This window comes from Pongo pygmaeus, chromosome 1 (genome assembly GCF_028885625.2).
Source record: "Pongo pygmaeus isolate AG05252 chromosome 1, NHGRI_mPonPyg2-v2.0_pri, whole genome shotgun sequence".
Classification (NCBI taxonomy): Eukaryota; Metazoa; Chordata; class Mammalia; order Primates; family Hominidae; genus Pongo; species Pongo pygmaeus.
In genome coordinates, this window is record NC_072373.2 from 29,377,732 (window position 1) to 29,400,609 (window position 22,878).

The 22,878-nt window shown below is 37.1% G+C and overlaps 1 protein-coding gene and 1 non-coding gene across 3 annotated transcripts in view; both read left to right on the forward strand.

Annotated features, from left to right (window-relative positions):
* EPRS1 (glutamyl-prolyl-tRNA synthetase 1) overlaps positions 1-22,878 on the forward strand; it is an 84,051-nt gene that overhangs the window by 44,161 nt on the left and 17,012 nt on the right. For both annotated transcript variants that reach the window (XM_063671985.1, XM_054478738.2), the window contains exons 16-22: positions 133-269; positions 1,139-1,346; positions 2,079-2,191; positions 6,202-6,319; positions 10,114-10,473; positions 18,554-18,787; positions 19,971-20,233. In XM_063671985.1, the coding sequence (XP_063528055.1) occupies positions 133-269; positions 1,139-1,346; positions 2,079-2,191; positions 6,202-6,319; positions 10,114-10,473; positions 18,554-18,787; positions 19,971-20,233 (1,433 nt within the window). The remainder of the gene's footprint in view (positions 1-132; positions 270-1,138; positions 1,347-2,078; positions 2,192-6,201; positions 6,320-10,113; positions 10,474-18,553; positions 18,788-19,970; positions 20,234-22,878) is intronic.
* On the forward strand, positions 19,761-19,864 carry LOC129024099 (small nucleolar RNA U13). The gene has a single exon (XR_008497027.1). It is a non-coding gene; the product is annotated as a small nucleolar RNA U13 (small nucleolar RNA).

Genomic DNA, 22,878 nt, shown 5'->3' on the forward strand with positions numbered 1-22,878 from the left:
AATGAACTGCTAACAGTTTAGTAACACAGAAGACTTTTGTATGGTTAAAGAATAGAATGAATGTATAAATTTGCATACTGGGTTCAATCAGTTGTTATTTCAACAGATACTATGCTTTTCTTTATCAATCAGAATCCTGAGGTTGGCTTGAAGCCTGTGTGGTATAGTCCCAAAGTTTTCATTGAAGGTGCTGATGCAGAGACTTTTTCGGAGGGTGAGATGGTTACATTTATAAATTGGGGCAACCTCAACATTACAAAAATATACAAGTAAGAACTTTTTGTTTGTTTTCAAATAAACATGGGAGAAAAGTATTTTATTTGTATTTACTTATTAAACATTACCAAATTCAGACCCATACATGTTGCTGACTAGTAAATCTGCCCAGACATAGCTACTGCAAATTCTGGACACAAATTTTTTTCCATATATGTTTCATTTTACTAACAGGCTATCAAGATGTCTTTTATTTGTGGTGTTGAAAATTACTACATCTGGATATAAAAAAATAGCTGTAATGCTTTAATGAGAAATTACATGATAAAAAGGGACAAGGGGATCTTTTAGACAGAATTTATATGTATAACATAATCTTTATACTAAAATTTACTTTAAAATTGATTGGTTAATAATGAATTTGACTTTCTAGTTACTATAGTGTGCTACACTTAGGAATATGATCTTCAGATTCTATAAATGAAACATAGTATGCTTAAGACTGATTTATGCAAACTCTGAAATCTTAATTGTGTAGTTATCACATATGATTGCAAGTAACTGCCAAATGTTTTCAAACATAGTAATTCAAATTTTATAATGCTTAATGCAGGTGACTTTAGGTTAATAAATATGTACATGTTCCTCATCAATTGTATGTGAATCTGTTCTCTAGTTGATTATTAGTATCTCGATGTCAGTGATTATGTTGTATTTATTAACCAATATATGTCTGGCATATTAGAAGCTCAAATAAATGTTTGATTTGGAATTTTTCCAAAGAAAATTTCTTATCCATTTATTACAAAATAAAACAATAAATTATTTTATAATAATATAAAATAATTATTATAGAACAAAATAATGAATTTATGGCAGCTGTGGTTAATATTTCTTTGAATACTTTTAATCTTATATCTAGAAATGCAGATGGAAAAATCATATCTCTTGATGCAAAGTTGAATTTGGAAAACAAAGACTACAAGAAAACCACTAAGATCACTTGGCTTGCAGAGACTACACATGCTTTTCCTATTCCAGTAATCTGTGTCACTTATGAGCACTTGATCACAAAGCCAGTGCTAGGAAAAGACGAGGACTTTAAGCAGTATGTCAACAAGAACAGTAAGGTAACCTTCCAAAGAAACCATATTTCACCTTTTAAATTTTTCTTTAGAATTAAAAAAATTAATTTTATATATTTCGGATCCTCAGATAAAATGGATAAGATGTGTAGAATTTTATTTAAATCAAAAGATGTAAGTTGGCCGAGCATGGTGGCTCATGCCTGTAATCCTAGCTCTTTGGGAGGCCAAGATGGGTGGATCGCTTGAGCTCAGGAGTTCAAGACCAGCCTGGGCAACATGGTGAAACCCCGTCTCTACAAAAAAAAAAAAAAAAAAAAAAGATGTAAGTAATGTTTCCATTTTATAGATGATAGGAAGTGAAACACAGTGAGGTTGAGTAACTTACCTGAGGACAAACAGTAAATAGTAGAGTTGGGATTCAAATCTGACCCTTGTATTTAAGCCTTATGCCAGCATGCCTTTCACCTAAGTCTATTATGTGCTTCTTGCATCATATTTCATATTTATAGCAGGGAAATTATTTCTTCTGGAATGCTAATCAAGTTATTTAAAAGGTTTTTTGAGGCCAGTTTATGAATGTTAACTTTTAAAAATGTGATAAATTGAATTGTCATTTAACACTTCACCGTTTCATTGTGTCCTCAAGTAGTGAACTTTTTAACATATCTGTTTAAAATGGGAATATTTTAGTTAGTGGAAACTGCTTGCATTTTAGAGTTGTTTTACTACTATGATTTTGAGAAAGTATACTTTAGTTTTATATCGTCTTTACAGCATGAAGAACTAATGCTAGGGGATCCTTGCCTTAAGGATTTGAAAAAAGGAGATATTATACAACTCCAGAGAAGAGGATTCTTCATATGTGATCAACCTTATGAACCTGTTAGGTAAGTAAATGTAACTGAACGTCTAAATGAAAATGCTTAAAGTTCTTATAGTGAGTAATATTTTAGAAATTGAACTTTCACTAAAATAACGTACCTAACTGTTTTCTTTCTCAGTCTCTTTCTCAGTTTTCTTTGTTTTATATTTAACATTTTAGACAAGTAATTTATTTTAACAAGTGATCTTTGAAACAACATGCACATTGAACATTAATAAATTATTCATTTCTGAAATTAAACCTCTTGTAATTAACTTTCTTGTAGCCCAAGTATAAAGAACAAAATTTCAGTACTGTATATTACCTATCTTTGGGTGAAAATTATTACCATTATCTTTTTCTTTGTAGTGTATTTTCACTAGATAAATGGTACAAACAGCGTACATTTAGAGGGAAAAAAATAACCAATATTTGTATTTTTTTCTAACCATGAAGTAATAAGATTATTAGAAGGAGAACTCTGTAAATTTTTGTCCCTTTTTTTCTTTTCTGTTTGTCTCTGCTATTTTTTTAAGTGATATCTCTGTAACTGTGTAGTCAAAATGCCTCTCCTGAGATTTAGTCTTGTGAATCTAACTGCCTTTTAGATATCTGAATAGATTCTTTCAAGCATTTCAAACTCAACGTGTTCAAAATTCCGGGATCTAGGTGTCATCTTTGATTTATTCTTCCCCTTCATCCCTTTTTTCACTCAGCAAACTCTGTTGTTTGTGTTGCCTGTCTGGTCCATCTCTGTGGATCCACTGCTCTGCCTTATTTCAGGCTATAGCATTGCTTCCTTGATTGCCAAAACAGGCTGTCATGTATCTCCTTGCCTCCAATTTCATCCTTTTTCTGTTCGGTTTTCACATGCCCACCAGTCTGAAAGTTTAAGAGTAACAGTTTTATCACATTTCTCTACTGTTAAAAAATCTCTGTTAGTAGGGCAGGCACTATGACTTATGCCTGTAATCCCAGCACTTTGCAAGGCTGAGGCAAGAGGATTACTGGAGGCCAGGAGTTCAAGACCAGCCTGGGCAACATAGTGAGACCCCATCTCTACAAAAAATTATAAATAAAGAATTAACCAACCATGGTGGTACACACCTGTAATCCTCACTGCTCAAGCAGGTGAGGCGGCAGGATTGCTTGAGCCCATGAGTTCAAGGTTACAGTGACCTATAATTGCACCACCGCACTCCAGCCTTGGTGATAGAGCAAGACTCTCTCAAAAACAAACAAACATTATTGTTAGTTTCAGGGTAAAAGCTAAACTTTTGAGTTTGATACGCAAGATTTTTCATGTTACGGCGTCTCTTGAGCCATACGTGTTAGAGTTTTCTCGCCCTGATCCCTTCTGTTTAACATATGTACCAAATTGCCTGGGGCTTTTCAAAAGCACTTGATGCCTTTTCCTGGAATGGCCTTGTGGCTTTTTCGTCATATGAGTAACCTTATTCATTTTAATATCACATTTCCTTTACACATAAGCTCACATAATCCTTTAGTCACATAAGCATGCATACAGTGTAGCATAGTGCCTAATAGTTGCTAAGCCCTCCTTAAGTATTTAGTAATGGTGGTGGTACCACCAACTAAAATAACAGAGTAGGTTTTTGTTTTATTCTTAGAAAGTTTTTGAACTTTTCAACAAATAGTGCAAGAAGAACTGAACAGCTACACATGAAAGAGTGAAGTTGGGCACTATCTCATATCATATACAAAAATTAACATTTATCAAAGACCTAAATGTAAGAGCTAAAAACTATAAAACTCTCAGAAGAAAATGTGAATGTAAATCTTTGTAACCTTGGCATTGCTGTTTTGGATATAACACCTAAATCACAATCAACCAAAGAAAAAAAATAAATTGGACTTCATCAAGATTAACATATATTGTGTTTCAAAGAAAGTGAAAAGATAGGTCACAGAATGGGAGAAAATATTTGCACATATGTCTCTTAAAGGACTTGTATCCAGAAGAGAACCCAATTAACAATGGATTTAAATAGACATTTCTTCAAGCAGATGTACAAATGTAAGCACATGAAAAGATGCTCAGTGTCATTAGTTGTTAGGGAAATTCAGATCAAAATGATAATGAAATATCATTACATACCACTAGGATGGCTGAAATAAAAAAAGACAATAGCAAGGGTTAGAAATGTGGAGAAATTGGAACTCATATGTATTGCTGGTAGGGTTGTAGAATGGTTCAGCCACTTTGGAAAAACAGTTGGGTGATTCCTCCAAAAATTAAACACAGAGTTACCATTTGATCCATCAGTTCCATTCCTGCGTATTTGCGAAAGAAAAAGAACATGTTCACACAAAAATGTGTACATGAATGTTTACAGCTGCATTATTCATAATTGCCAAAAAGTGGCAATAGATTATTGCTAATTACTATACCCTTTGGAATTGAGAAATTCTTATAAATTATTACTTTTTTTTTAAGAGACAGGGTCTCACTCTCACCCAGACTTGAGTGCAGCAGCGTGACCTCCCCAGGCTCAGGTGACCCTCCCACCTCAGTCTCCTGAGTAGCTGGGGCTACAGATGCGTGCCACCACAGCCATGTAGTTTGTGTATTTTTTGTAGAGACAGGGTTTCACTTGTTTCCCAGGCTAGTCTTGAACTCCTCAGCTCAAGAGATCCACCTGCCTTGGCCTCCCGAAGTGCTGGGTTTACAGATGTGAGCCACCATACCCACCCCTAAATATTTTAAAATAAATAAATGTTTTACAGAAATTTTTCTGCTTATAAGCAGATTAGGTGTGGTATGTAGACCAATTTTCTTGAAGTCAAGAGTATCATTAACATTCATGCCTTTCTAGTGGCAGACATAGCAGATATAATTTTGCCCTGGACTTAGTTTGTTCATATGGATGAAAGTTCATAGATTGGAAGTTTGTAATAAGGACTGTCAATTTTTTTTCTTTTTTTTTTTTTCATTGAGGCAGAGTTTCGCTCCTGTTGCCCAGGCTGGAGTGCAATGATGCAGTCTCAGCTCATTGCAATCTCCATCTCCTGGGTTCAAGCGATTCTCCTGCCCCACCCTCCCAAGTAGCTGGGATTACAGGCACCTGCCACCACGCCTGGCTAACTTTTTTGTATTTTTTTAGTAGAGACAGGGTTTCACCATGTTGGCCAGGCTAGTCTCGAACTCTTAACCTCAGGTAGTCCACCTGCCTTGTCCTCCCAAAGTGCTGGGATTAGAGGCATGAGCCACCACGGCTGGCCAATTTTCTTTTTCATTGGAGACAGAATCTCGCTCTGTCACGCAGGCTGGAGTGCAGTGGTGTGATCTTGGCTCACTGCAACTTCCGCCTCCCGGGTTCAAGTGATTCTCCTGCCTCAGCCTCTCGAGTAGCTGGGACTACAGGCACCCGCCGCCACGCCTGGCTAATTTTTTGTATTTTAGTAGAGACGGGGTTTCACCGTGTTGCCCAGGTTGGTTCTGAACTCCTGAACTCAGGCAATCCACCCGCCTTGGCCTCTCAAAGTGCCAGGATTATAGGGGTGAGCCACTGCGCCTGGCCAAGACTGTCAATTTTTATTTATGCATTTGTTGTTTGTAAAACTATTCTGAAGAGCCTCTGATTTGAATAGTAAGACAATGGACTATTTTATACTTCAAAAAGCATTAACTGGACAGGCGCAGTGGCTCATACCTGTTATCCCAGCACTTTGGGAGGCTGAGGTGGCCGGATCACTTGAGGTTAGGAGTTCAAGACCAGGCTCTACTAAAAATACAAAAATTAGTGTGGTGGCGTGCGGCTGGTAATCCCAGCTACTTACAGGCTGAGGCAGAAGAATCACTTGAACTCAGGAGGTGGAAGCTGTAGTGAGCTTAGATCACATCACTACATTCCAGCCTGGGCGACAGAGCGAGACTCTGTCTCAAAAAGGAAAGAAAAAAAGAAAGAAAAGCATGAACTTAGTGCCATTGAATTTATCTAGGAATTCAATATTTATTGCTGTTCAGATAATTTTGTTCAAATAAACTATTTTGTCTCTTTATTTTCTTTTTAGCCCATATAGTTGCAAGGAAGCCCCGTGCGTTTTGATATACATTCCTGATGGACACACAAGGGAAATGCCAACATCAGGGTCAAAGGAAAAGACCAAAGTAGAAGCCACAAAAAATGAGGTAATGACTTTTACAGATATGTGTATAAAAATAAATGGTCTTTCTATCCCAGGGTTTAGAATATATTTCTTTACAAATGATTATCTTTCTTACTGTGGAGACGGAAGAAGACAGTTAAGTCTTGCTCTTTGCATTTTGTTGTTATCCTTTCACGTAAGATTTTACAATCTTGCTCTGTCGCCCAAGGCTGGAGTGCTGTGGCGCGATCTGGGCTCACTGCAACCTCCGCTTCCCGGGTTCAAGCAATTTTCATGCCTCAGCCTCCTGAGCAGCTGGGATTACAAGCGTGCACCATGACGCCCGGCTAATTTTTGTATTTTTAGTAGAGACAGGCTTTTGCCATGTTGGCCTGGCTGGTCTTGAACTCCTGACCTCAGGTGGAACTCCCCACCTCGGCCTCCCAGAGTGCTGGGATTATAGGCATGAGTCACCGTGCCTGGCCAGACCCCTTATACTCTTAAAAATGATTTGCTTATGTGGGTTATATTTATCAGTATTTATCATACTAAAAATTGAGAAGTTTTAAAAGGATTTAATTCATGTAAAAATAATAAATCTAGTTACATGTTAACATACAAAAAGTTTTTATTAAAAAAAATTTTCCAAAATAAAACTTTTAGTTAAAAGAGCGGTATGGTTTTAAATTTTTACAGATCTCTTTAATATCTGACTTAATAGCTTCTAAAAACCTGTACGAACAGTCATGAGAGAATGAGAGCGAAAAAGACAAAATACATCGTAATGTAGTGAAAATAGCTGCGACTTTGCAGATCCTCTTTAATACCCCTTGGGATCTGTGGACCACACCTTGAAAATTGCTACTATATATTATTCAGTAACTCATGGAGTAAGCATGAGATGGGAAATTTGGTTGCTCTTCCCTCATTGGTCCCAGTTCCCATCTGTGCCTCTCATTTTTTACATATCCTAGAAAGATAACTGGTGTTATGCTATAAGTTAGTATGTGTTCTTGAAAAACTTCATGTTCTGCAAAATCACATACCGAAAATAACAGCTGATTTTTCAAGAAAAACAGAGTTGAGGCAAACCACTTAAAACCTATGTATCTCATACGGTTTCAGTCAGATGGTGGCTAGGTAGCAGTCATCAAAGACTCGACTGGGCTGTATTCTATTTTTATTTTATTTTATTTGAGACAGAGTATTGCTCTGTTGCCCAGGCTGCAGTGCAGTGGTATGATCTTGGCTCGGTGTAACCTCCACCTCCTGGCTTCAAGCGATTTTCCTGCCTCAGCTTCCCAAGTAGCTGGGACTACAGTCACGCACCACCATGCCCAGCTAATTTTTTTATATTTTTAGTAGAGATGGGGTTTCACCATGTTGGCCAGACTGGTCTTGAACTCCTTACCTCAGGTGATCTGCCCACCTCGGCCTCCCAAAGTACTGGGATTATAGGCATGATCCACTGCGCCTGGCCTGGGCTGGATTCTAAAATTGTTTCCTCACCTGGGTGCCAAGTTGATATTGGTGTTGGCTGGGATCTCAGGTGGAATAGTTGACTGGAATAGCTGCAAGTGGCCTCTCTAGCATGGCAGTGTCAGGGTATTAAGACTTCTTAACTATCATTTAACGCCTCCAAAAGTGAGTGTCCAGTAGATGAGGTGGAAGTAGCATTGCATTTTAGGATTTAGTCTTGTAAGTCTCACATAGCATCATTTCTGCTGTACTCTGTTGGTCAAATCAGTAACAAGCTTTCTCAGATTCAGGAAAGTGCACAGAGATCCCCCTTCTTGGTGGGAGGAAAGTCAAAAAATTTGTGGACATGCTTTGAAACCTGCACACTTTTGAATAGAAATTCAATATTCAGGTACAGTTGACTGGCATTTATACCCAACTTTGCAGTCAGAGATCCTTTGCAGCTTTAAACCTGAAGGATAATAATGCTTTTCCCTGTGATGTGTAGATCTTTGAGGATATTTGTCTCCAATAGAGGCTGATACTATCAAAATTAAATTCTCATCCAGGGCTTAATATTATGGTAAAAAATGTTTTTTAAACATCATCCTCATTAAGGGAAGGCACTTATACGAAAGGTTTTTGGGTTTTTCTTCAGATTGTTAATGTATTTCTAAAGTTTTCTCTTTAATTATGAAAAGCTTGTTCCTGCATGCTTCTTTATTTGACATAAAACTTGAATACACAGGGAAAAATCACACACAAGGCAGTGTGATTTTTTTTTTTTTTTTTTTTTTTGGTGTTACACTCATATGTTCCCCTGTTTACTAACCATGAATGAGATGATTTATGTTGCAAATTAAATGTAGCAGAACAGGCCAGGCATGGTGGCTTAAGCCTGTAATCCCAGCACTTTGGGAGGCCGAGGTGGACAGATCACGAGGCCAGGAGATTGAGACCATCCTGGCCAACATGGTGAAAGCCTGTCTGTACTAAAAATACAAAAATTAGCTGGGTGTGGTGGTGCAGGCCTGTAATCCCAGCTACTGGGGAGGTTGAGGCACAGTAATCACTTGAACCCGGGAGGCGGAGGTTGCAGTGAGCTGAGATCACACCACTGAACTCCAGCCTGGCGGCAGAGCTAGACACTGTCTCAAAAAAAAAAAAAAAAATGTAGCTGAACAAATATATATTTTTGATATAGGGTGGCTACATGAATTGTATTATTTATTTAATGTATATGCATTTGTGTATGCATATTAGTGTTTATGAGTGTATATATAGAATCTCACTAAAAATAAATATGAGTGATTTAAGGAATTATGGGGAAGGAATTTTGAGTGACAGGTTTTTTTTTTACTGACATGCCCACTTTGAGAGCCTAACATCTGTGTAAAATGCAACTCTGATACAGCTTGAGATGCCTGTTAGGTGTCTAGGTAAAGATGTCTTGAAGACATTGAAAATGCTGGGTCTGGGATCAGGACAGAATTCTGGAATAGAGATGAAAATTTTTGAAATTTATACATAAGACTCTGAATATGGATAAGATTATTCTGAAAAATCAAGTGGCAGATCATTTAAAAGAAAAAAGCTGAAGGAAATGTATAATGTGAGCTGGGTTTTAATGTTAGAAGGGTTTCAGTAGGGAAGAATGCAGTCTAGGCAGCAGAAAGCATGAATAAAAATAGTATCTTTATTTGCTTTTCAGGGTTGATTTTAGTGAACATAGCTCTAGATTTTACACACAAATAGATACCTGTAAATTTATAATTTTACACAAATGAAACTTCCACAACAATGAGTTACAATTATATCACAGAATTTGATGGAGCTCTTGCCTTATCAATAATCTAGATGTATTTCATCTCTAAAAAAATTAATAGTGATACCTAATGCTTATTGATACTCACTTTTTCTCAGCCTTTGTGACTAAGGGCTTTACACAGATTACTTTTTATTTTCCCATCAACTTGATGGGTTAAGTATGGTTATCCCCCTTTTACAGTAAGGAAACAGCTTAAAATAACTCAAAGTTGCACAGTGAGTATGTGGTAGAGCAGTGATTTATTCTCAGACTTGATGGATATGTTATAATTTCTTTAGTCCCCTAATGACAAAGATTTAGGGTATTTTCAGGTTTTTACTATAGTAAAAATGCTCCAGTGAGTATGTAGGTACCTCTATCTTTGTTTACTCCTGTCATTTTTCATTAGGATAAATACTTAGGAGATTATTCATTTAAACTTTTTAAGGGATTGAAGTTTAAAGTTTCTGTATTTAATTGAAAACATTATAAAACAATCAGTTTGAAATAATTTTGTGGGAAAACATTTAATATGAATTAATTATTTTACTTTTGGTTTTCTCTCTTGGTAGACCTCTGCTCCTTTTAAGGAAAGACCAACACCTTCTCTGAATAATAATTGTGCTACATCTGAGGATTCCTTGGTCCTTTACAATAGAGTGGCTGTTCAAGGAGATGTGGTTCGTGAATTAAAAGCCAAGAAAGCACCAAAGGAAGATATAGATGCAGCTGTAAAACAGCTTTTGTCTTTGAAAGCTGAATATAAGGAGAAAACTGGCCAGGAATATAAACCTGGAAACCCTCCTGCTGAAATAGGACAGAATATTTCTTCTAATTCGTCAGCAAGTATTCTGGAAAGTAAATCTCTGTATGATGAAGTTGCTGCACAAGGGGAGGTGGTTCGTAAGCTAAAAGCTGAAAAAGCCCCCAAGGTCAGTATGTTAGATAAAGTCAAGACCACATTTTCAGTAAGTATGTGAATTCAAACTGCTTAGGGTAGTCTCATCTTCTTATAAAACATCGACTGCTCATATTTTGATGTAATAATCAACATTGACTGATACCTGCTATGTGCCAAGCTCTGAAAATATATATAAGAAGCTCATAATCTAGTTGAGGGGTGGCTTACTGGGGAAGGAAACATACAGACTCAGTGTACCGTGTGTGATGTGACTGTAATCCTTTGTGATATGTATAAGTTGCTAGGTAAAGGGTTTGTGTTTTTAAGTGGCAACAAAGGTGGAAACAATTTATAAAGGATATTTAAAATCATCCTGAAGTAGAAGCAGCCATTATGGGGGAACAAAGATCACAACAAGGCACTCTTTAAGTGTGGAACCATGGTTCTCAAGCTTTACTGTGCACCAGAATTACTGGCTTGCTAAAACATGGATTGCTAGGCCCTGCCGCTTGACTTTCTTCTGCAGTAGATTCAGAGCACGTGGAGAATACGCGTTTCTAAAGTTTCTCAGGTGATGCAGATGCTGCTGTCCCAGGGACCATGCTTTGAGAACTCCTGGTGTAGAGGACAGTACCAGCAGAGGTAGAGGTCAGGAGGTACAAGGTGTATTCAAGGAATAACAAATGGATTGTCAAGAGGTTTTTGACCTGTGATTATCTCCAACTTTTCATAGCAGAGCCTTCAAATTATATGAAATTTTGACTGAAGTATAAATTATATTCTTGTTTCAGTATGTCCTTAGGCAAAACATTTAGCCAAGTAGGTGTGGCACCTAGTGTGAAATGGGCTTACTTGATGTAGGTAAGAGACAAAGGGAATGGCATCTGTATAGACTGTGAAAGATCATATTTAATAATGAAGGTAGGTAGTTCTACTCAAACAGCAGCATAGTTCTAAGACATGATCAGATAAACAGTACTGCAACGAAAAACAATTCAGCCCCTGATGAGCTGCCAAAAATTGTAGAATTTAGGCTGTGGCACATACACAGAGAAGTATGGTACACCACTAGGCTTGACTTATGTGGCGGGAAGGGGATTTGTTCTAAAATGTCAGATCTGTTGTCCTGTCAGGGTCCTAGGCTCAGGCTGGAGAATTCAGTAAGTTCCTCACCTCATCATCAAGTTGCTGGCATCTGACATGAAACCCTGCCACCCAAGATACTTTCATTCATGAATATTTGACCTCACATTTTGAGGTCTTGCCCCAGGAGTTAATATTTTTCTGTCTCTCCATTGTGAACTGTGAGAAATCCTTTATTAGGTTGGTGCAAAAGTAATTGAGGTTCTTACCATTACTTTTAATGGCAAAAACCACAGTTACTTTTGCACCAACCTAAATAGCCTGTTGAGATCCCACAGAACCATGATTATCTAAAACAGCTTTGCTTTGAGGAATAAATGCTGCTGGGTGTATGAGTTTAGGATATAAATTCCAGATGTCTCTTACCTCATGGGGAGGTTGGGAGCATTTTGCACTGTATCTGTTGGACACTAAATATGTACTCCTTTCTAGGTGTAATTTGAAGGGAAGGGCTTTGGTCTTCAAATTTCTTCATTGTATAAGTAGAATATATTGAGATTCTGTGCCAATTTTTGGTCAGCTTAATTATGGGTGGAATAGTAACAGAAGCAACCATTGTACTTGGAGTGACAGTCAACTATGAATCCATCACCCATCCTTTTGGGTTAATGGGTTACATCATGCTTTCATAAAATAACACTGTTGAGGTTATGAAAAGTCAGCTTAAGGTAAAAAGATCTAAATTTCTTTGGTAATTAGGCAGGTACTTTTATTAGGTATTTTAATACTAATAAATGTGATACTGAAATAAATCTGACTTCAGTTTAGTCTGACTTACATTTATTGAATGCCTACTGTATACCATGTCTATTTCAAAATATAGTAAGTCTTAATGTTGTTCATAGGTTCTTGGAAACTGAGACTTTAAGCAAAATGGTGTATAACAACAATAGGCTAATTGAGATAAACAAGAAATTAAGTAGGCCAGGTGCGGTGGCTCACGCCTGTAATCCCAGCACTTTGGGAGGCCAAGGTGGGCAGATCATGAGGTCAGATCGAGACCATCCTTGCTAACACAGTGAAACCCTGTCTCTACTAAAAATACAAAAAATTAGCTGGGCGTGGTGGCGGGTGCCTGTAGTCCCAGCTACTTGGGAGGCTGAGGTAGGAGAATGGCATGAACTCGGGAGGGAAAGCTTGGAGTGAGCCGAGATTGTGCCACTGCACTCCAGCCTGGGCAACAGCAAGACTCTATCTCAAAAAAAAAAAAAAAAAAGAAGTTACCACGGCATATTTCTGATATCAAAAACATCGCATTACATAAACTTCTTGTGTTTTTTTATTGTTGTTGTTGTCTTCATTTTTTCTTTTTTAATATTTTGTCTTCTTTTTCTTTTTTAAAATTATTATTTTTGCATTACACAGACCTCTAATAAAGACCCAAACACTTCTAATTGAAACAAATGTGAGCTGTATATACATTTAAGAAAGATGAATAAAGACAAGGTAATTATTTACCCAGTTATTCTAGTTCAGGGTTTTGGGTGGTCAGAGCCCATCCTTGTAGCTCAGGGCTCAAGGCAGGAACCAGCCCTGGATAAGACATCATTCCACTGCAGGGCGCACTCACACACACTGACACTCAGACCGGGAGCATTTAGACTCACCAGTTCACCTAATGTGTGCAGCTTTGGGATGTGGAATGAAACTGGAGTTCCCAGAGAAAACTCACGCAGACATGGAGAAAATACACACGCTCCACACAGACACTGGCTTCGGCTGGGAATCACGTTTTTTTTCTCTTCAACGTTATGATGAAATGACATCAAACAAAACAATGTTATTCAAGGACATGCTGTACTGCATATATTTTTTCTCTGAATGCTAATAGTAGTAAATGTTTCTTCTAAAGAATGAACCCAGTTACTAGGAATGGAACTAGCATTTAGCCTGCATCTGGCACTGTGTACTATACACTTTTTAGTCCTCCCAAGAGCCATGTACAAAAATATTCAAAGAATGCTACTTTTTCTATTTGCTCGTTATAGCAACAGAGGAGAAACTGAATATGAAAGTAACTTCCTGAAATTTGCAAAGCCTAGATTAAAATATTGACCGATTCCCATGTTATTTACCTTGAGAGGTGGTGACAGTGGGGTACTCATTTGCCTAAGCTTCTTAACTATTCAGTTTTCTACAAAGGTGGTTATTTTACTATGTCATGTTAAATGGTAAGGAAGGTGACCAGCTGAAGGTTTAGGTTACCAGCTTCAACTAGACTTTTCTTGCTGTTTTTTGTTTTGTTTTGTTTTTAGTCTTCTCTTTCCTGCTTCGGGATCAGATAGATGCTTCTATGAAAGAACTTTTAAGCATAAAGGCAAAGTATAAGCAAAAAGACGGGCAAGTAATAAAAACTTGAAGTCCATCAAGTCTGCCATCTTTTGCTCCTCTTATTCTTTTTCTCCTGATCAGTAGGTTGCTGCATAAAATAACGGATCAAGTTGATGTAGTACGAGGTGCATAACAGAGAATACACCAAAGATATAATAACACTGAATATTAAGTTACTTTAAAAATTAAAGTACTTTAAAACAAATTTTTTTTTTTTTTTTTTTTTTTTTTTTTGAGACAGGTTCTTGCTCTGTTGCCCAGGCTGGAGTGCAGTGGCTTGATCATGGTTCACTGCAGCCTCGACCTCCCAAGCAATCCTCTCATCTCAGTCTCCTAAGTAGCTGGAAGTACAGGCACATGCCACTATGCCTGGCTAATTTTTGTATTGCCTGCAGAGACGGGGTTTCACCGTGTTAACAAGGCTGGTCTTGAACTTCTATACTCAAGCTGTCTGCCCTCCTTGACCTCCCAAAGTGTTGGGATTACGGGTGTGAGCTGCTGGGCCTGGCCGTACGCCTGTTCTTTGTAAATGAATTTTTTTTTTTTTTGAGATGGAGTCTTGCTCTGTCACCCAGACTAGAGTGCAATGGTGAGATCTCGGTGCCTCCGCCTCCCGGGTTCAAGCGATTCTCCTGCCTCAGCCTCCCAAGTAGCTGGGATTACAGGCGCATGCCACGACACCCGGCTAATTTTGTATTTTGTTTTTAGTAGAGACTGGGTTTCACCATGTTAGGCTGGTCTCGAACTCCTGACCTCAGGTGATCCACCCACCTCGGCCTCCCAAAGTGCTGGGATTACAGGCGTGAGCCACCACGCCTGGCCTGTAAATGAAATTTTATTGGAATACAGCCACACTCATGGTTTACATATTGTCTATGGCTGTTTTCATGCTACAGTTAGAGTTGAATAGTTGCAACCAAGACTCACATAGTCTAAAATATTTATTATGTAGCCCTTTATAGAAAAAGTTTGCTGATCCCTCCATGGAAGAAAGAGTTTTGAGAACCATTGTAGTTAACAGTTGTTTAAAAATCAAGTAACAACAAAATCAAATGATTATTAAATAAAAATAATTCACAATTGTTTTGTCACTAATGTTCTCTCTTTATGCCATACCCAGTCTATGTGGAAGGGAGTTGAATCACCATTTGCTTCTGTAGTTGCAGCATTTTAATTCATGGCACCTTGTATTTTATGTCCCCAATAATTCATCTTGCCAATCTTTGCTCTTTTATTTTTTACACCAATGTTACTGTTTTTTAAAACCCAAACCACAGTTTATCAGGAAAGGACATACATCCCTGTACCCTTTTGTCCATTAAGCAGGTTGTTCTAGGAAGCCGCCACCCTGCACTCTCACCCCAGATAGCTTTAAGGTGTCTCAGGCCAAAAGATAAATGTTGCAGGGAAGGAAACAAGAAAAAAGCCTATCTTTTTCTTGATGTTGTTTGTAATTCTTATTTGGGATGTGTGTAGTGAATTCCAGCTATATCTATTTAGTACTTAATGCAAAATTGATTTTGATCTAAACAAATATAAATACATCTTACATCAGATTATGGTTCAGGATACTTCACAAGACTTACATCAGCTTGGGGATCTTCTGGAAAAATCTTCAGAATTTGTGTTAATTGATTTGTATCAGAGAAAAATAGCAGGTAAATTGTGATTTAGGTAAACGAATCAGCCCAGTTGATAAGCAGGAGAACAGGTGTTGTGTTCTAATTTAGGTTTGACATCAGGATCTGGGCTCTACCCTGTGCTGTATTGGCTCCTAGAATCAGGTTTCAGTAATTGGTTATTCCTTACGGGTGTAGGTATTTAAGCTACGCAAATCGGTTAATTATTTTCTTAAAATGCCTTTCTTTGAAACCTGTGAACTTTTTAGTGTACTAAGTCTCCTAGCAGACTTTAAAAAATATAATACAAGCATCATCACTCTCTTCCCTCACTTATTTGGAAGGATTTTCTGTTCTGATTACCTTTCGTTCATCCCCCTCCCAACCAAGTGAGAATCTCTGTTTTCAGGAGTCATCATTACTAACGTGTGTATGTATAGTTCTCTTAGATATGCCAGTAAGGAGCAACGGTGAATGGTAATAAAATTGGAAAAAAAAAAGTTTGAAAAAAGTATTTTTTGAAAAAAGTTTTTTCATTTGGAATCGAGATATCCAGGCTATTTTGAAAGGTTCTAGTATTTCAAATGGATAATGTTCCAGGTTTTGTTTTTTTTTTTAAAAGGTCACTCCTTTCCCCATGGAGAAATGTTTCCATCTAGTGGCTGCTGAAAAAATAGCTGTTTGGGTACTCATTCTGAATGTAATCAGAATGTAATCAAAAAATTGTCCATTTTCTCCATTTTATTTAACTTTCCAGTTTTTAGTCATAACATTAGCATCACTTTTACTTATTTCCAATTCCCATCTTAAACCTTTACCAAAATCTTTTGTATTGGTTGTTTCTTTTCTCATTAATCCACATCAGCAATTATTTGCTGAAAACCTTTTCTGTTTGTATTGGCATATGTTAGGTAAGTTTAAAACAGTCTTTGTCCACTAACAACTTAAAATCTACTAGCAATGCTCTCTCAGCTTCTGCTGTTATATGATATTGTACTAAATCATAGTATACCATCCAATTTCTCTTTGTAAATGTCTTTTCATCCAGAAAACTAGTATTAAGAGATAATTTGTTCTCCACCCAGCCGTTCTTCATTGTGTATTCTAAGAGACAAATTCAAAGTAATAGTCAAACATCTCTTTCGAAAAGCAGTTTTCCTAGCATGTTAGTAGGATTAAAATGCACATTTAGATCATTGTTTTCTGTAATCCTTAGCAAACTGTAATGGTCAAGATCACAGCCTCTGGAATAAACCCGAGATTCAGATACTAGCTCTGCTTCTTATTGTGTAACTCTGGGGAAGGAACTTAATCTTTCTAAACTTAACAACTTCTCTAAGGGTTGTTTTGAGAGTTAAATAAGATACCATGTAAAGCACTTAGTATAGTGTCTGGCACAGACTAAATATGCCATAAAATGATAATGATACTTTTCATATTATAATTCAAATTCTCTCAAGAATCTTTAGGTACCTTCTAAATCATCAGGGAAGATTGCATAGTGGTGATTAGTATAGTTTTACTCTTTTTGGAAAAATAACCTGAGTAATTTACTTAGTTATCTAGAATATTCCATTTCCTAATGGAAGGGGAAATATATGAATATATAGCTTTATTAAGAGTATCTCATTCAATAACAGAATGGTTTGCTTACCTTAATCTTCTCCTTTATAACGTTTCAAATTATAATCTTGGCAAACGGGGTTTTTTTTTTTTTTCTGTGTGAAAAGTGTGCCATCTGACTTTAAGCTCTAATGAATACCTGCTTATAGTGTAAAATGGAGCTTCTTTCAAATAGTCATCTCTTTCTAGAAATAGTTGCAGGGAAGTTTCTTCTTTTCCATTTTTATTTTAGCTGGTGGAAATTTCCGTTTTTTTCCCCTTGATTCTCATATGTCTGATTAACTTGGCCCTTTTTCTTAAGATAAAGTAGTTTCTGCTGTGAAAACTCTTTCCTAAAAACAGAATAAACAAGAGACACATCAAGAGTACAGATCAGACAATCTACTCTCATCTTCTCTTTGTACATTTTCTCTTAATTTTACTACCTTTATGTGGTGCCTGGTATGATACTCTAATAGGCAGAAGATGTTACAAAGTAGCTGGACAAGGAAATGTGCTTTGCTGCCTCATAGATGCAAATTTTTTGAAGGTATACCGTTGGTATCCTGCATTCCTCTGACCCCCATTTGAGTATTCATCATGGCTTCTGCCTGGTTTCATTTAGCTATCTGGAGCATTATTCGAGTGTAGCAGTAAAAATTGGATAGGGTGATTTGGAGACACTTTTCCTATCTATTTTGATTGATACCTTGAAGTTCCCAGTGGTACACTGGTTTGTGGTGAGATAGTAGCACCATTTCAGGTAAGGTGTCCAGCTTGGGTCCTTTGCCTGTGTTGCTGTCATTCTCTGCTAGAGAGTCACAAGTGTCTCAGTTGGGCTGAGTGTATCATTCTTTTTTATTATTATATTGAAGTATCAGAGATTAAAATATATAGGTAAGTGTCTAAAAACTTCAACATGCTTTCTCATCTTATTGTCAATTTGTAAAATTGATGTAACTATTCGTTAGTTGGACCCAAACTTCCTTTTTTTCCCAAAGTTGTATTTAATTTCTGTTTAATAAGCTGTGGAAAATAAGGTTTGTATAGGCAAAGCCATTGATCTGATCTTTATTCTGATTTCGTAAATTCTGACTTCACTATTTATAGACCCAGGCCTTGACACTGACAGTTTCCTTAGATGTTCTATTATTTGTCTGTTTACTTACGTAAAATAGAAAGTTACACTGTTGTATGTTGAATTGTATTTTTGTTTATTTCTTCGGCTTATATATAATTTATGTTTTTAATTTTTCTTTAGCTTTATCTCTTATTTTAGGCTGATGATTTAACATAGGTTTCCCCATGATTAACTTATGGGAATGATTTGCTGATAATTAAAGATTTTTAAATGGCATTGAAATTTCCAGAAATTTCCAAAGTGTTATAAATATCTCTTTTTCACTTTTATTTTAGGCTAAAATAAATGAAGCTGTAGAATGCTTACTGTCCCTGAAAGCTCAGTATAAAGAAAAAACTGGGAAGGAGTACATACCTGGTCAGCCCCCATTATCTCAAAGTTCACATTCAAGCCCAACCAGAAATTCTGAACCTGCTGGTTTAGAAACACCAGAAGCCAAAATACTTTTTGACAAAGTAGCTTCTCAAGGAGAGGTAGTTCGGAAACTTAAAACTGAAAAAGCCCCTAAGGTTAGTGTGTTATTTTGTTTATGTGTTTCTGTTTTTTATGTTTCAGGGTATTTTCTTTGCCTCAAGTGTTTTCTGCCCCATCAAATCTGGCTAACTTCTACTCATATTTCAGTTCTCAATTCTCTTACCTTGCCTTTTAGAGAAACTTTGTTTGTTACCCCAACTAGATTTGACTGGATGCTTTCATATGACGCTGCCCATCACTGACGTAGTACTTAAACAGACTGTATTTTAATTGTTAAATTGTTTGTTTCCCTCCAATCTGTAAGATCCAGAATAGTGACCTAGACCCTAGCACAGTGCTCACCCATTGAAGGCCCTTAATATTTACCTTGTTTTTCATTCTTTCTCCTAAAGCTCTGTCAAACTGAAATAGTAGGTTTTATTTTGAGCTCTTAGTAGTTTGTGCTAATTTTGTAAGTGCGAATTCTGTTATCTTTTTAGGAGTAGGTTTTTTGGTACAGATTCACATGAGTGGAAGACAGTTGTTGTAGTTTTGAAATTTAACTTTATTAGAACTTGATAGCCGTTATCTCCTCTTTATAATTGTGAAATGTTCAACTTACGTAATTTAATGGCTCTGAACTTAGATTCCTATGGAATACATGTTAGATACCAGTGCTTTCTAGTAGATCTTTCTGCAGTGATGGAAATATGCTATAACAATATTGTCTAATACAGTAGTCATTAGCCACATGTGGCTATTGAGCATTTGAAATGTGATTATAGTGACTGAGGAAGTGAATTTTTAATTTTATTTACTTAAAATTAAATTCAGCCACATGACTACTATTTGGATAATGCAGTTGTAGAGTGTGCTATTTTCCAGTCACAGTTTTGCACAGTTCTATCCCTGTTTATCATAATCTTTATAATTTCAATAGTTGGTTTAGTAACACCTACTCCAAACCCCTCTGTCCCCAAACCCCTGTCTTTAATTGTGTTTGCAAATCTACATTTAAGCTTTGGACACATCCTTTTGTAGTTCCTAAGTGTGATGGTTGGGTTTTCACACTCATAAGTGAGATATGCCTCCCTCAAACCTTATCACCACCTGGGCCCATTCCCCATCTGATGTTGGGGGAAAAAAGAAAGCTTTGAGCATTGTATTTGTTTAAGTGTGCTTAGACAATGACTTGAATTAAATACTATCTTCTCTTTTTCCTCTTTTGTTAAACTAAAGGATCAAGTAGATATAGCTGTACAGGAACTCCTTCAGCTAAAGGCACAGTACAAGTCTTTGATAGGAGTAGAGTATAAGCCTGTGTCAGCCACTGGAGCTGAGGACAAAGATAAGAAGAAGAAAGAAAAAGAAAATAAATCTGAAAAGCAGAATAAGCCTCAGAAACAAAATGATGGCCAAAGGAAAGACCCTTCTAAAAACCAAGGAGGTGGGCTCTCATCAAGTGGAGCAGGAGAAGGGCAGGGGCCTAAGAAACAGACCAGGTAATGAATCGCAGAAACTTCATTTGAAGCAAAGCAGAGCTGTGAATGAATTCAACTCTTAATGTTTTTTAAAACAAATTTTGACTAGTTTAACCATCACATTAAGTTAGAGAACGCTAAAGCTATAATGTCAACAGATAGCATTTATTGATTTTCCATTTAGTTTTAAAAATAGGTAACACATTTGTTTGGTTCAAGAATCTCAGAATATAAGAAGTTCCTCTGCGTGTTTCCCACCTTTCCGGTTTTCCCCACCACCGTAATCAGTCGGTAGCTACTGTTAACAGTTTCTTCTGTATCTGTTGAACAATTTTCATTTATTATTCAAGTAAATACAGATACACACACACAGATACACACACACACACACACACCCCCCTACATACATATTTTCTCTCCTCCTTTTTAAACATGATTGGTAGCCTAATTATACACATTGTTTTGCACCTTAAGCAGATTTTTTTCAAATGAAGATCATCTGTGGGGACTAAGTGAGCGCTTCATTCTCAATTTAGAAATTGATAGTTTAAATATAAGACAAAACTGACTAAAGACAAAACAGTGGGATAGAGGGCTCTTTAAGGATCTTCCAATCTGTATGAATAATGTATGGTCATACACCACATAATGATGTGTCAATCAACAGTGGACTACATATATGACATTGGTCCATAAGATTATAATGGAGCATGTATGGAAACCTGATATATAGCACTTGATATTGGCATTGCAGATCAAGTGGGGGAAATTATTGATATTCAGTAATGTTGCTGGGATATTTGGTTTTCCATATAAAAATATACGTATATCATCTAGGTTTGTGTAAGTACAAGGTATGATGTTTGCACAATGATGAAATCACCTAACAACGTATTTCTCAAAATGTATTCATGTCATTAAGTGACGCATGATTGTAGTTTTTTTTCTGTTTCCACAATTAGAGTGAACTTTGTGATGGGTTTCCCTTAATGGCTTGATAAGAAGAAAAAGCTGTTACTGAGATACTTTGGTTTTACATTTGTTTAGCTGAGTATCAAATTTTGCTGCCTCTTAGCTCTCATGTCATATACACAGTGTCTCCTTAAACAAGAGAATGCAACAGTTATTTTTCTTTTTGACTATTAAACTGAATAACCAGAGTTATAGCAGGGTAGAAGAGAATGTAGAACTCACCTTTTACTTTCTTAGTGCTTGTGAAAGTGCTAGGTTTCATAGAGTTATTTTGTTGAGGTATGTCATAGTGAAACAATGGAGAATGCAAATGCAAATACATTAAAATTTTTAGCCAGTAAAACCTTGTTTCTAAACTCCAAACAGAGACCATACTCTATCCTGAGTAATTGTTGATGTTTCAAGAAAATTATTATTGTCTGAAATAGTTTTTTATTGCAGACCTAGTTTATTTTACAAGCATCTATCTCTGCAACTTTTATTCTAGTTAAAAGAAAAACTTGAGGCCAGGCGCGGTGGTTCACACCTGTAATGCCAACACTTTGGGAGGCTGGGGTGGGCGGATCGCTTGAGGTCAGGAGTTCGAGACCAGCCTGGCCAACATGTCAAAGCTCCGCCTCTACTAAAAATACAAAAAAATTAACCAGGCATGGTGGCACACACCTGTAATCCCAGCTGCTCGGGTGGGGGATGGGGGGCTGAGGCACGAGAATCGCTTAAACCTGGGAGGTGGAGGTTGCAGTGAGCCGAGATCGCACCAGTGCACTCCAGCCTGGGCGATGGGGTTAGACTATTTCAGAAAAAGAAAAAGAAAAACTTACATAAATTTGGCTAATATGCACACATAAGTACACACATATATGTGTGTGTATTTATAGCCATTGTTTTTATTACTTTTTAGGTGGTACTTTCACTGAAACGGTGATCTTACTATAATTTCAACTGGCATAAAATTTTTCTTTTTTAGTGGGAGAATAGGTGTGAACAGGCTCTGTCTCTATTACAAATACATTGCCTTAAAAAGAACCTTGTAAAAGAGATGTCTGCATAGAATCATAGCTTTTGTTACATTTGGCTTTCCTAGATTTTGTGGACAATATCTCTCAACTTTTTAAGAGATGTCTCTACTGTTTTTTTTTTGTTGTTGTTTTTTGTTTTTGCTTTTGAGATGGAGTTTCGCTCTTGTTGCCCAGGCTGGAGTGCAATGGCGCAATCTTGGCTCACTGCAGCCTCTACCTCCCAGGTTCAAGCGATTCATTCTTTTGCCTCAGCCTCCCAAGTAGCTGGGATTACAAGCATGCACCACCACACCTGGCTCATTTTGTATTTTTAGGAGAGACAGGGTTTCTCCAAGTTGATCAGGCTGGTCTCAAACTCCTGACCTCAGGTGATCTGCCCACCTCGGCCTCCCAAAGTGGTGGGATTACAGGCGTGAGCCACTGTGCCCGGCATTTCTACTGTTTTTTTAGGTTAAAACATTATCTTAGGGGCTAGGCATGGTGGTTCATGCCTGTAATCCCAGCACTCTGGGAGGCCGGAACAGGAGGATTGCATGAGGCCAGGAGTTCAAGACTGGCCTGGGCAACATAGCGAGACCCTGACTCTACCAAAAAATAAAAATAAAAAAATAAGCCAGATGTATGCACCTGTAGTCCTACCTACTTGGGAGGCTGAGGCAAGAGAATCTCTTGAGC